The sequence below is a fragment of the Procambarus clarkii genome, chromosome 26, assembly GCF_040958095.1.
Source record: "Procambarus clarkii isolate CNS0578487 chromosome 26, FALCON_Pclarkii_2.0, whole genome shotgun sequence".
In the NCBI taxonomy this organism is placed as follows: Eukaryota; Metazoa; Arthropoda; class Malacostraca; order Decapoda; family Cambaridae; genus Procambarus; species Procambarus clarkii.
Genome location: NC_091175.1, coordinates 4649004 through 4662881, shown reverse-complemented (window position 1 = coordinate 4662881; position 13878 = coordinate 4649004). Strand labels below are relative to the sequence as shown.

General features: G+C 38.1%; 2 protein-coding genes across 2 annotated transcripts; both read left to right on the top strand.

Moving 5' to 3' along the window:
- The first annotated feature begins 5279 nt into the window (after positions 1-5279).
- On the top strand, positions 5280-6247 carry LOC123757001 (keratin-associated protein 19-2-like). The gene is made up of 5 exons (XM_045740404.2): positions 5280-5314; positions 5419-5626; positions 5739-5780; positions 5896-6045; positions 6148-6247. The coding sequence occupies exons 1-5, from the start codon at positions 5312-5314 to the stop codon at positions 6159-6161; spliced, it is 417 nt and encodes a 138-aa protein (XP_045596360.1). The 5' UTR covers positions 5280-5311; the 3' UTR covers positions 6162-6247.
- A 5391-nt stretch (positions 6248-11638) lies between these two features.
- Positions 11639-12652, top strand: LOC123757000 (uncharacterized). The gene is made up of 5 exons (XM_045740403.1): positions 11639-11677; positions 11793-12036; positions 12152-12193; positions 12309-12449; positions 12551-12652. Exons 1-5 carry the CDS (start codon positions 11675-11677, stop codon positions 12562-12564), a joined length of 444 nt encoding a protein of 147 aa, XP_045596359.1. The 5' UTR covers positions 11639-11674; the 3' UTR covers positions 12565-12652.
- The last annotated feature ends 1226 nt before the right edge of the window (positions 12653-13878 follow it).

The following is a 13878-nucleotide window of genomic DNA, read 5'->3' as shown; positions in this document are numbered from 1 at the left end:
GTGCTACTGAAGTACTTAATGCAGCGTTCTAACCGATCCACCTCAAGCTCATATTGACGTAATTGATGCAGCAATAATATTCGCTCATTACAAACTATTATAATGAGCATCATCTTTGTGATGTTGCATTCATACACGACCAACAGGTATCATAAACACAGTCAGAGATCATTATTAATATTAAATGCTCTCGACTTTACAACTATGTAACAAATAAATGAAATACTTCAAATATATGTTGAAGTTTTCATCCGATGATTAGATTTGTGCATATTTGTGTAAATAAATCATTATCGGCTCGTGACGCTTAAATATAACTCTTGAGAACTGATATTCAAACCCGAAGGAAGGAAATCTGAGCTCGAGAGGTCAAGGAAGGAATTACTCCTAAGCAGCGCGGCCTTGTCTAACACCTTGGGCGTGTATCACCTACCATCATTATATCACCTCGACCTTCCAACTCAAGTAAACATCTTAATAAATGTTGTGTACCGTTATTGACGCATTATTTTCTCGTTTATCACAAGACTTTGGTACGCAACGCTAAAGACAAAACATTTATATATATATATATATATATATATATATATATATATATATATATATATATATATATATATATATATATATATATATATATATATATATATTAGGTGAGTACACACACACACACACACACACACACACACACACACACACACACACACACACACACACACACACACACACACACACACACACAAACACACACACACACAAACACACACACACACACACACATATATATATATATATATATATATATATATATATATATATATATATATATATATATATATTATATATATATATATATATATATATATATATATATATATATATATATATATATATATATATATATATATATATATGTGTGTGTGTGTGTGTGTGTGTGTGTTTGTGTGTGTGTGTGTGTGTGTGTGTGTGTGTGTGTGTGTGTGTGTGTGTGTGTGTGTGTGTGTGTGTGTGTGTGTGTGTGTGTGTACTCACCTAATTGTGCTTGCGGAGGTTGAGCTCTGACTCTTTGGTCCCGCCTCTCAACCATCAATCAACAGGTGTACAGGTTCCTGAGCCTATTGGGCTTTATCATATCTACACTTAAATCTGTGTATGGAGTCAGCCTCCACCACATCACTTCCTAATGCATTCCATTTGTCAACCACTCTGAACCTTTTCCAGTTTGGTCTTATCCTTGACTAGATATGGACTCCATGCTGGGGCTGTATACTCCAGGATTGGCCTGACATGTGGTATACAAAGTTCTGAATGATTCCTTACACAAGTTTCTGAATGTCGTTCTTATGTTGGCCAGCCAGGCATATACCGCTGATGTTATCTTCTTGATATGGGCTGCAGGGGACAGGTCTGGCGTGATGTCAACCCCCAAGTCTTTTTCTCACTCTGACTCATGAAGAATTTCATCTCCCAGATGATACCTAGTATCTGGCCTCCTTCTCCCTACGCCTATCTTCATTACATTACATTTGCTTGGGTTAAACTCTAACAACCATTTGTTCGACCATTCCTTCAGCTTGTCTAGGTCTTCTTGAAGCCTCAAGCTGTCCTCCTCTGTCTTAATCCATCTCATAATTTTGGCTTCGTCAGCAAACATTGAGAGAAATGAATCTATACCCTCCGGGAGATCATTTACATATATCAGAAACAAGATAGGACCGAGTACAGAGCCCTGTTGGACTCCACTGGTGACTTCACGCCAATTCGAGGTCTCACCCCCCTCACCGTAACTCTATGCTTCCTATTGCTTAGGTATTCCCTTATCCACTGGAGCACCTTACCAGCTACACCTGCCTGTCTCTCCAGCTTATGTACCAGCCTCTTATGCGGTACTGTGTCAAAGGCCTTCCGACAATCCTCGAAAATGCAATCCGTTCAGCCTTCTCTTTCTTGCTTAATTTTTGTCACCGCGTCGTAGAATTCTATTAAGCCAATCAGACAAGATTTACCCTCCCTGAATCCATGTTGTCGATTTGTCACGAAGTCCCTTCTCTCCAGATGTGTTACTAGGTTTTTGTTTCACGATCTTCTCCATCACCTTGCATCGTATACAAGTCAAGGACACTGGCCTGTAGTTCAGTGCATGTGTGTGTGTGTGTATGCTGGATAAATGTAAATGTCTTTATTTCAGCTATTTATCTAGAAACTGATCTTTGAATTTATCTATATATATCACTGAGTATTCGCTCAAGGATTTCTTTATTCAAGTATTCATCCATGTTATTTCCATAACAATAATAGCAATTATTGTCCAAGTTCATTAATAGATCTTAACCTTTTCATCGACTTTATATATTCATTGACGCTAATTTTCCTCTCACGGTCAGTGTGAGCGTTATAACCACTGCTTAACCCTGACAATGACAAAGAAACAAAGGAACGTCTTGAGGTAATGTTAAAACCATATTCCCCCGTGGTAGCCTCGCCCTTGGGTGAGCGCACTGACCTTCCCCACCCGCCATTCCTTCACCAAAGCCAGTCATGTTGAGGGTGTGGCTCTCATTGCTACGAGGAAATGCAGCGTCATCCGCTCGTGTATCGGGAGATAGACACGTGATACATCCGTCAACACGTTATTGTCTAACGTGGATACTGACGAGGACGCTCAAATGCCTGTTTGCGTGCAGTTATACGTATGCGTATTTATGATTATGATATAAGAGCTCTGTAGATACTGGTAAATTTAGTTTTGTTTTATATACGTATAAATTATTATTTAATCGAATAATTTAGAATTATTTTTGCTCAGAACATTCTGGGGATTAGGAGAAAAGTTCCTTTCAATTCTAAGCTATTAGATACTGTTTAGTTAATTAAAACTCAAATTCTTTATCAAAAAGGTGTTGGGCAACTGAATATGTCTCGGAGAGAAAATGAACAATGTTTCATTCGTGTAATCGTGTTCAGCTCGCAGAGTGTATAGAAAAATGATATGATACAGATACAGAGTGCATATGAAAGATACAGAGTATTTATGAAAAAAGCTCATAATTGAGCGTCCACAGAGGTAACACAGGTTTTGAAGGTTAAAAATTAAAACAGAAGCTTGCATCTCCTACCACCAAAATATTTCCTTGACATATATGGAGATACTCTACAGCATCCTGGAAACGTCTACTTTCTGCACTGCTGTCTCACAGTTCACAGATGCTGCCGTGGTAAACCCTAGTTTTACATAGCTGACGTTCCTTTGCAACCCTATTAACAGCCGAGTTTACTAACAGCTGGCGAGTAGTTATATTGAATAAATCCTGGGAAAATTACTAGGAAAAGAAAAAAATATGCAACGACTTCCATAATTTGGAATACACTGACCGTTACTTTCGCAGGAGTAACGGTCCTGTTTAGAGTGGAGCAGCACTCGTCTCCCGAAGCATAAGCAGACGCTTGAGCCTGTACTCGGTCCAATCTCTGGTGCAATTGTAGGGAGCCATAGCCTAAGAGAAGAGAATAAAGAGAGTTGTCTTCTGCCACCTTTTATACTTTTACTTTATTACAATACTTTTATATTTTTTTATACAATATGATTTAATTTTTACTTATTATAATACACTGTGCTACAGATTACAGAAAACACAAATATATCCTGTTCGAGGATTTCATCCAGCTCTGCGGAGGCTGGGTATGTGTCCAGGATACAACAAGCATTTTCTCTCTAATCGCGACACTGAGGCGCTGGTACAGGAAACTGGCCGCTTTTGAGTCTCTAGGTTGCCCAATGAGTTCCTCACCTACCTCCTATAAGAATGTAAGTGTACATTTACCCCAGTCGCCCCAGGGGTCACGTAGCATATTGGCACGAACCTGTAACAACGCTCTAGGTCCCTATACTTATTAGTTTTCTGGGTCTCCCTGAAGGTACCCGCCCCGCCACCCTCAGCTGTACTGCGAGGTAGATAGGTATGGGCCAATATAGACGCACATGTGTAGTCCCACACGACCTGCCTACCACCCCTCCATGGCTTCAGAGTGACTCCATCTGCGCGTTTGTGACTGTTGTCAAGTCTGCACAACAGAGGTTCCCTTTGTGCTGGTCACTGACTGCTTCATGTCTGGCAATCATTCCATGTGACTTACGACAGATGAGACCATGGATGCTGTATTTACACTCAACAATTTTGCGTGAATTAATCCAGTCAGTTCAATGATTGCAATCTCTTAAGAAAGCAATGTATTGGACATAAGAGATTGCAATCATTCAATTGACTGGACTAATTCATGCAAAAGTGTTGAGCGTAAGTCAATTAGTAAAATAAATATTATTGAATCTTCATATATAAAAAAGTGAATTAGATAATATTTATGTAAGTATAGGATTATATAAATTAGATTTGGTAAATATAATTAGTAAATAATATTTGAAGGTGTAGTACATTCCAAGATTTAGGGTAGGCCTATTCAAATTCAATTATGTAACTTGAATTATTCGATATTTGTTAGATGAACCAATAACACTTACGCTTCCTAAGCTTAGCATTTTGTAGGTTCACATTCATACCAGTTGATATATTGATTGTTTAATAATTTTACTTTCGACGATATTCTCGAATTATTAACATTAATTCTTTAATTTAATATTTTTAATCATACGACGATGTTTCTGTAAAGAGATTATTGCATCACATCTATTTATTTTATGCATTTTTAATAATGAAGACATATCAAAGTGTTATAACAATGTAGAGAGAGATCAGGATGAGAGACTACATTTATGTAGCCCCGTGCCGCCTTTTATGGCTAGTGAAATTAGATAAAAATTAAAGGAGTAAGGTTATTTACAAATAAAGTCTTCTTTCATTTTGTATTTCTGTGCATAACATGTACACATATTATTTACGTTTTGATTGAATCATAGGACATTACATAAAAAAGCTATTAGCTAAATCGCAACATCATAATTAAGAAAATAATAGCTAAATCAACTAAAAAATTCATCACCTCATTTTTGTTTCTTAAGTTTGTAATTAAAATATACGTAATTTTCCCAGCAAACAAATGAATACAGCTGAATATTTTTTTCTTGATAGCCCTCACGTTTATCCAATGCGCACAAGGAATGCAAATACCATTTAACATTCCTCATCACCTTATACTCGTTCCTCACAATAATGACTCAACCTGTAGGTGTGGCCCCGAAGTCAAATCCTGAAGGTTACATTGGGTGGCAGGACGCACCTGTGCTATATAAACCCCCTCTGCATCCTCTTCAGGCATCACAGTGGTCTACCTCATCCACCTAACCAGTCCTACAAACATGGTACGAACGGAATAGTAATAGTTTTTTTCAAAAGAAAATTGAGTTTCAGAATTTATGCAACTTAGAAATGTTTTATCAAATAATATCTACACTTTTTTTTCCAGCGTTTCTTGTCAGTGACGGTGATGTTGGCCGTGATGGCCGGTATTTGCTGCGGTGGACTGATTGGTGGATATGGTGGTCACGGTGGTCTTGGTGGTCTTAAAGGGCTTGGTGGTTATGGTGGCTACGGTGGCGGCGGCGGTTATGGTGGAGGCTTGGGTGGTTTTGGTGGCTATGGAGGCCAAGGTGGAGGATTCAATGGTGGATACGGTAAGCTTAGTATATATTTTGCAAATATGTACCAAGAAATGTTTTTAACAATATTATAAGTATAAGTACATTAATAATCATATTATTAATATTGTTTCCATCACCCCCACAGGAGGCCAGGGAGGTCACACATTCGTGCTGAGCAAGAGCCACGGTAAGTCACCAACACTTACAGACGATACATGTTCTCTGAAGGGTGTATGTATTTTGCCTAAACCTACAAATAAAAGTATTTAGCACGTCGTTGTAATTCTTTATTATTATTGCAGGAAGTCATGGAGGATTTGGTCTTGGTGGACAAGGTCAATTTGGCCTGGGTGGAATTGGTGGAGTTGGCAAAGGCGGATTTAATAAGTTTGGCGGTGGTGGAGGACTCGGTGGACTTGGTCTGGGTGGACTTGGTGGACTTGGATATGGCGGTAGGTATCTTCATGTTTTCCTTGATGGTTTATTGATAACAATCTTCACGATATCGTAGATAAAAATGTAACAATTTTGTGACTTATAAAATATTATTTCAGGATACGGAAAGTAGGCATCTTGAGCCGTTTAGTCCCAACGAAGCCACGGAGATGTTCCTCAGTCCTCGTTACCACTACTGAATAAAGAATCAAAAGTGAACATTTAATTTTATTGACATTAGTTTCTTTATTCTTTAAATGAAAGAATTTTTTTTTTTGTCACAAGCTGAAAGAAAATATAAATTATATTATAACTTCTGTCGGCAATTGAAGGTCTGATCATTATCTACACTCAGTATCAACTATGGAGAGAAAAGGATCAATATCGTCCAACTCAAAGATTTTCCAGTATTGAAGACTTTTAATAATGACAGGAACCTCGCGCTATTAACACTAGGACGTGAGTGAAACGAAACAAGGGTTTTTCCTTTGTTGATAATCATGCAGTTTTCTTTCATTTGAAAAACACTAGTTTTTCGAGGTAAGAATTATCTCTAAATTATAAATACATCATAAATTCATTATAAATGACATCAAAATACAAAATGAATAAATAGTATAAATTTTTATATATTAATATATTTTGATAGATTGTTTTATTGTTTCAGAGATAATCCACTGAAACAAATACAAAGATTTAAGCAATAGTTTATGAGTACGCAGTATCCACAGCACATGTGCTCGGTACCTATTCCCAACTATCACCTCTTTCAGCATCACTGTGTGAAACTTACCAACACCTATTCCAGGATCACTATGTGAAACTTACCAACACACCTTCCAGGACCACTATGTGAAACTTACCAACACACTTTCCAGGACCACTATGTGAAACTTACCAACACACCTTCCAGGACCACTGTGTGAAACTTACCGACACACCTTCCAGGATCACTATGTGAAACTTACCAACACACCTTCCAGGACCACTATGTGAAACTTACCAACACACTTTCCAGGACCACTATGTGAAACTTACCAACACACCTTCCAGGACCACTATGTGAAAATTACCAACACACCTTAAAGGACCACTGTGTGAAACTTACCAACACACCTTCCAGGACCACTGTGTGAAAATTACCAACACACCTTCAAGGACCACTGTGTGAAACTTACCAACACACCTTCCAGGACCACTGTGTGAAACTTATCAACACACCTTCCAGGACCACTGTGTGAAACTTACCAACACACCTTCCAGGACCACTGTGTGAAACTTACCAACACACCTTCCAGGACCAATGTGTGAAACTTACCAACACACCTTCCAGGACCACTGTGTGAAACTTACCAACACACCTTCCAGGACCACTATGTGAAACTTACCAACACACCTTCCAGGACCACTGTGTGAAACTTACCAACACACCTTCCAGGACCACTGTGTGAAACTTACCAACACACCTTCCAGGACCACTATGTGAAACTTACCAACACACCTTCCAGGACCACTGTGTGAAACTTACCAACACACCTTCCAGGACCACTATGTGAAACTTACCAACACACCTTCCAGGACCACTGTGTGAAACTTACCAACACACCTTCCAGGACCACTGTGTGAAACTTACCAACACACCTTCCAGGACCAATGGAATAATATAAGAAAACCTCTATGAACATCTCTGTTGACGAGCTTAATGAACTTCCAGTCTGGAGAGAGAGAGAGAGAGAGAGAGAGAGAGAGAGAGAGAGAGAGAGAGAGAGAGAGAGAGAGAGAGAGAGAGAGAGAGAGAGAGAGAGAGAGAGAGAGAGAGAGAGAGAGAGAGAGAGAGAGAGAGAGAGAGAGAGAGAGAGAGAGAGAGAGAGAGAGAGAGAGAGAAAGAGAGAGAGAAAGAGAGAGAGAGAGAGAGAGAGAGAGAGAGAGAGAGAGAGAGAGAGAGAGAGAGAGAGAGAGAGAGAGAGAGAGAGAGAGGGTGGGAGAGGGAGAACGAGAAAAGGAAGTAGAGGGGATAAGAGGTGCAGTATGTAAGGGGATGAAAGTTAAAGAGGAGTGATATGAAGGGAGAGGAAAAAAAAGGAAGGGAAAAAATGGAAGAAATATGAGAGATGGGATGGAAATTGGGGAAGAAAGGTGGGAGACTGATGGAAAGTGAGGGGGGTTGGACTGGTAATAGTCCCTAGCGCAGCCATGTTACCCCCCCCCCCCTCCCCTCCTTCCCTCCAATCCCGCCCACATCCTATAGAAAACAAAACAAAAATTAAATATACTCTGGTATTAGACGACAATTATGTAACATTGACAAATTGAAAATAAATATAAAATAGTTAACATTTTAGATTTGTTTACGATACCAAATGCAAAGATAATTTTTACGATGAATACCGGAAACAAACACCTACAACTTTGTCTAACAGAACCTACACAATAATTCTTCACTAGAGTGTCACAGTTGTCAGTACATACTACACTGTACTTCACTACTGTGTCACAGTTGTCAGTACTTAATACGCGCATCTATTATTATTATTATTATTATTATTATTATTATTATTATTATTATTATTATTATTATTATTATAATTATTATTATTATTTGTGGCGGAGTGAGAACAGCAATTACTATAATCGGTTAGGTTATTAAGCTCTATGTTTTTCTTAAAAATACAATTTCCCAATCGGTTAACAAGCAGGGTTCCTAATTACAGCTGGGTGCACAATTACAGCTGGGTACACAAGTACAGCTGAGTGCACAATTACAGCTGGGTGCTCAATTACAGCTGGGTGCACAATTTCAGTTGGATGCGCAAATACAGCTGGGTGAACAATTACAGCTGGGTACACAAGTACAGCTGAGTGCACAATTACAGCTGGGTGCTCAATTACAGCTGGGTGCTCAATTACAGGTCGGGTGCACAGTGTAGGAACTGTGCTCAGTCACGCCACCCTGGCAAGGGTTGATCTCCGCGTTCATAATCTGTTAGTACATAGATTTAACAAATTAACTTTATGATCAAACTTGAATGTCAACTCCCCCTTTAAATGTACTCGCCATTTTTTCGTTTAAAATCTTCATAGGAAATACTGTCTTGTGTTGTAAAGACCTGTTTCTGAAGACGAATTAGCTGTGAATGAAAATAAATTTGTATAAATAAACATTCTTATAATGTTTCTAGTTACGTTATTTCCATGCCGTTCTATTTATTTTATAGAAATTTTTACATTATATTTAAAGATCCTAATATTTTCTTAAGTGCTATATAATATAATGAGCTCTTGTGTCGCAACTGTGTAGTCAACCATAACTCTTTAATATTAATGAAAACTTTTGTAAATCATTTAATGGTCATCACTACACACGGTTCCCACTCTCATGGGATGGGGAATCATCAGCCTGGAGATAAAATTTAAATTAATAGTATCGTTGACAAAATTTATATATGTAACAAATATATTTAAATATTTGTTATATGTATCAGCCATATAATATCAGAGATAAACTATTACACTGAAACTATCATCCAAAGGAGTAAATCATGGCTCCATAAGACCAAGTGTTCGGTGCTCCTCGAAAATATTAAATTTTAATATAAACAAATGCATTAAGTTCCTCTTTAGAAACCCCTTCCACCCACCCTTTTTCCTGAGCATTTCCATCCCTTTTGTTGTTTACCTCACTCCCCGCATCTCTAGCCATTCCTCTCAACTTACACTCAGATTCATTATAATACACCTTCTTCACCAGAATACCATCATACACTCGTTTAAAATATCAAAACTCTATCGGTTCGCTCCCTTCATTCCACGATTTCTTGACTTTGACATTCCACATTGTCCACGAGACCGGACAAAAGAGGATGGTAGCCGAGGCTAATTCCCATCCCCCCGTCGGCACTCTGTTGGTAATCTTGGGCATGGTATTTTATCAAATCACTTCATTCTTTGGGGCACACGTGAGGAACACAAATGCGAACAAGCCTGAACGGTCTCCAGGCACATATGCAACTGAGACCGGTAGCCTCGGCTACCGTCATCTTTTGTCTGGTCGTGTTGGTCGAGTGGTTAAGGGATCCTGTACATCAAATGCATTGCTTCTGGCAGTATGGGTTCGAGTCACTTCTGGGGTGTGAGTTTTCAGTTGCATATATGCCTGGAGACCGTTCAGGCTTGTTTGTATATATATATATATATATATATATATATATATATATATATATATATATATATATATATATATATATATATATACATGTATATATATATCAAATTATAAGCCTGAATAGTACATAGACTGCATTTTAAATAATTGGAAACTCCAAATGCCGTTGCAGCGACTAGGACCTCCGCCCGAGTGTCTGCTGTACCAATGTACCATCTCACCACAAGGTTGTACCACTGTACCTGAGTTTTGTACCAATGTACCATCACACCACAAAGCTGAGTGCTGTACCACTGTACCACTACCCTACAAGTGCATGGGAGAGATTTTATGAACTCATTCAACCCCATGCCAGAGTGCATTCAAGATAGGTGGTCAAATGCCGTCACACTCGCACTAAGCAACTACTATTATGTTCTAGCAGTCACTCAAACACCAACTCACAGATTCATAAGACCAGTGTTCAGTGTTCTTCGTGAATTTATATTTTCAATATTAACAGATACATAAACTGCCGTCTTGTGAACTACTAATATCCAGCCTTGTCTCTTACAATATTCCTTCCAATGCTCACATCCACTTTCTGCATCCTCACTCTGTATTATTTTCCTCCCGTTATTCCTCTCTTCATTTGCTCAAATTCCTTCTAACTCATTCTCCTCACCAGAAACCATGATCCATTTATTCAGCATATAAATAATATCTTAGTTCGCTCTTGTCTTTTTATTGATTATTTAGTAACAATTATAATTAAGTGCTCTGAATATTGCACCTAACATTCCACTTTCTTCCCAGTTTCTTTTTTTCAGCTGCTCATGTTTATACAATTTCACATTCTTATCACACAATCGTGTCATTTGACTCAATAAGGGCAGGCACTTCCGTACCTTCATTCAGGCTTCTGAACGTTTCTTTTCTCATCTTTATTGGTACAGAGAGTTATGTTTGCACAAGACATTTTCTGTTAACTCCCATACTTTCAACTGTTCCAGCACACATTCTTTTTCATCCATCTAATATCCCATGTATGTTAATTGATCATTATTTTTTAGATGGTAAATAGTATTTCATAATGGTGAGAATACAGGGAATCACCAAAAAATATATCACTATCAGACAAAGCTTTAATTCAAAATTAATTTAATTCATCGAAGAGATAGCATAATGATTTACATAATTTGCACCACCTAATTTGTTTTCAAATAAAAGCCTTCATTTACGAAATCATTACGAACAGATTTCAACTACTACATGTTTATACTAAAACGACTCACTTTTGTGAACAAAGAAAACAAATAATCTTTAACATTCCACATTAGAAATAGCATTGTTGTTATAATAATGAATCACCCTGCAGGCGTGGCTGTGAAGACATCCTGAAGGTTACTGCTGACGGCAGGACTCACCTCTACTATATAAGGTCCTCGACACCTTCCATAACCATCAGAGCGGTCCACCTCCTCCCTCACGCCAGTCCTACAACCATGGTACGACCAAATAAACATTTAATGTCAAATAGATTTAAAGCAGAGATACAAGCAGATGTTAAACGATAATTTTGTTTCAGTGTTAATCTTATTTTTCTTTTGTTCTTTTCCCCAGCGTTTCCTGTCAGTGACAGCGGTGCTGGCCGTGATGGCTGGTGTTTGCTATGGTGGACTGATTGGTGGCTATGGTGGTCATGGTGGCCTTGGTGGTCTTGGTGGTCTTGGTGGACTTGGTGGGCTTGGGGGTCTTAAAGGGCTTGGTGGTTATGGTGGATACAGTAGCGGCAACGGTTATGGTGGAGGCTTGGGTGGTTTTGGTGGATTTGGAGGCCAAGGTGGAGGATTCAATGGAGGATACGGTAAGCATATTCTATTTCACAAGTATTTAATTAAAAATATATATGCAAATTCTTAGTTGAATTACTCTTTTGAGTTAAGTAACATATTAATAATACATAATTAATCATACCACAGGAGGCCAGGGAGGTCACACATTCATACTGAGCAAGAGCCACGGTAAGTCACCAACACTTATACATGTATCTGTTGAGATTACATTTGCACAGTTTGAGTTCAAATATACGAAACGTGTTTCAACTGACAATTTAATGCTTCTCCTAATTGTTTGTAGGAAGCCATGGAGCATTCGGTCAAGGAGGCGGACACGGTCAGCTTGGCCTGGGTGGATTTGGTGGTTTTGGCAAAGGCGGATACGGCAAGAATGGCGGTGGTGCACTTGGTGGAGTTGGACTCGGTGGACTTGGCTATGGTGGTAAGCATCTTCGTGTTTCTTCTATAGTTTTCTTGATAATTAACTCAACAAATCGTTCATAGAATTGTCACATTATTGTACCTCATGTTATATTATTTCAGGCTACGGGAAGTAAACCTTTTGGAAAGACATTGTCCTGACGAAGGCCAGCGACGTGTTCCTGAGTCCTCGGCACCACTATTCTAATAAATTCTCAGAAGTGATTTCTTTCTTTTATTTCCAATATTTATTTACTATTTGTTTTAAGTAGTTATACAAAATAATTTGAGATATGAAAGAGTCATCTGTGTTTAGATTACTGCTGAAACGGAAGTCGTTATGTACACTTTAATCTATTGAGATTAATCAAGACTCACACCAACTATGGTGCTTCGAACACCAAGAAGTTTCCGCATTCAGAATAATAGGCAACAAAAGGTAGTGAGGTAAAGGCATCAAATAGTTATACTTTTTGTTGTTGTTTAGATCTGTTGTAACAATTTATAACATACCTCAAATATGTTTTTTGTGGCATTTGCATATATGCTATTCTATGAGTAGCAATCATATAAATTCATATGTAAATGCACAAAATTATTTTTAAATTGTGTATCCTGTCACGACACCTCTAACGTAAGCAATGGTGAGAGTAAGATGTATCTTGGTAACATGAGCTGAGAACTTCTTGGCAGCAAACTCTTGTAACTTAAATAACATGGTCCTCAAGTCCACACTGATAATCCAACCCATTGTGAGTAAAACTTCCTCAACCCCTCTGGCAATAGGCAAACTGTCAACAAGTTAATTTTCACACTACTCCATCACAATCTCTCAACAAGAGCCTTAATTCGCTATGCAAACTGCGCATATATAAAAGAAAAAGGATACATTCCTATTTTATGATATCATAAATATAAGACATGTTTAGCAAAAGAATTGTCGAAAAAACCGACACCAGTTACTAACATTTAATACAATTGGCAGATAATATTGCTGTTGTTTTGAAATAAAAAAATCACTCATAGAAGACGTGTCACAGTGGAAATTTCCTCCCTTAGAAAACGAGATATCATTGCATCATGTCATTATTAAATTCATCAGCCATATAATCGGAAACATCCTTAATTCATCAGTCTTTGGACTGTTAACATCATAAAAAACATTTCCCTTGAATCAACTTAATTATCAGTACCAAAATAAAGTAGATTCAGGTTTCTAACCACATCTTAACATCTGAACAAAGTAACCAAGGCGTCAGTGGGAGGAAGGCCACAGTGAGACGCCATTTTAATTTTAACATCAGTCGCTGGTGCAAATTTAGTTCCTATAATTTTCCCTTGGACAACAGTATTATGGGACTAATAGTGTTCCCTTTATCAACACCAACTATATATACTATAAGAGAAATATTCTTGCCGAAACCCGTTATAAATCCTCACATTCCTGGCCA

What these genes read in the sequence shown, in the direction of transcription:
- LOC123757001 (XM_045740404.2), top strand. An exon ending in AGGATTCAATGGTGGATACG is followed by an intron (nt 5,627 to 5,738) that starts GTAAGCTTAGTA and finishes TCACCCCCACAG; the next exon opens with GAGGCCAGGGAGGTCACACA. An exon ending in CGTGCTGAGCAAGAGCCACG is followed by an intron (nt 5,781 to 5,895) that starts GTAAGTCACCAA and finishes TTATTATTGCAG; the next exon opens with GAAGTCATGGAGGATTTGGT.
- LOC123757000 (XM_045740403.1), top strand. An exon ending in AGGATTCAATGGAGGATACG is followed by an intron (nt 12,037 to 12,151) that starts GTAAGCATATTC and finishes ATCATACCACAG; the next exon opens with GAGGCCAGGGAGGTCACACA. An exon ending in CATACTGAGCAAGAGCCACG is followed by an intron (nt 12,194 to 12,308) that starts GTAAGTCACCAA and finishes AATTGTTTGTAG; the next exon opens with GAAGCCATGGAGCATTCGGT.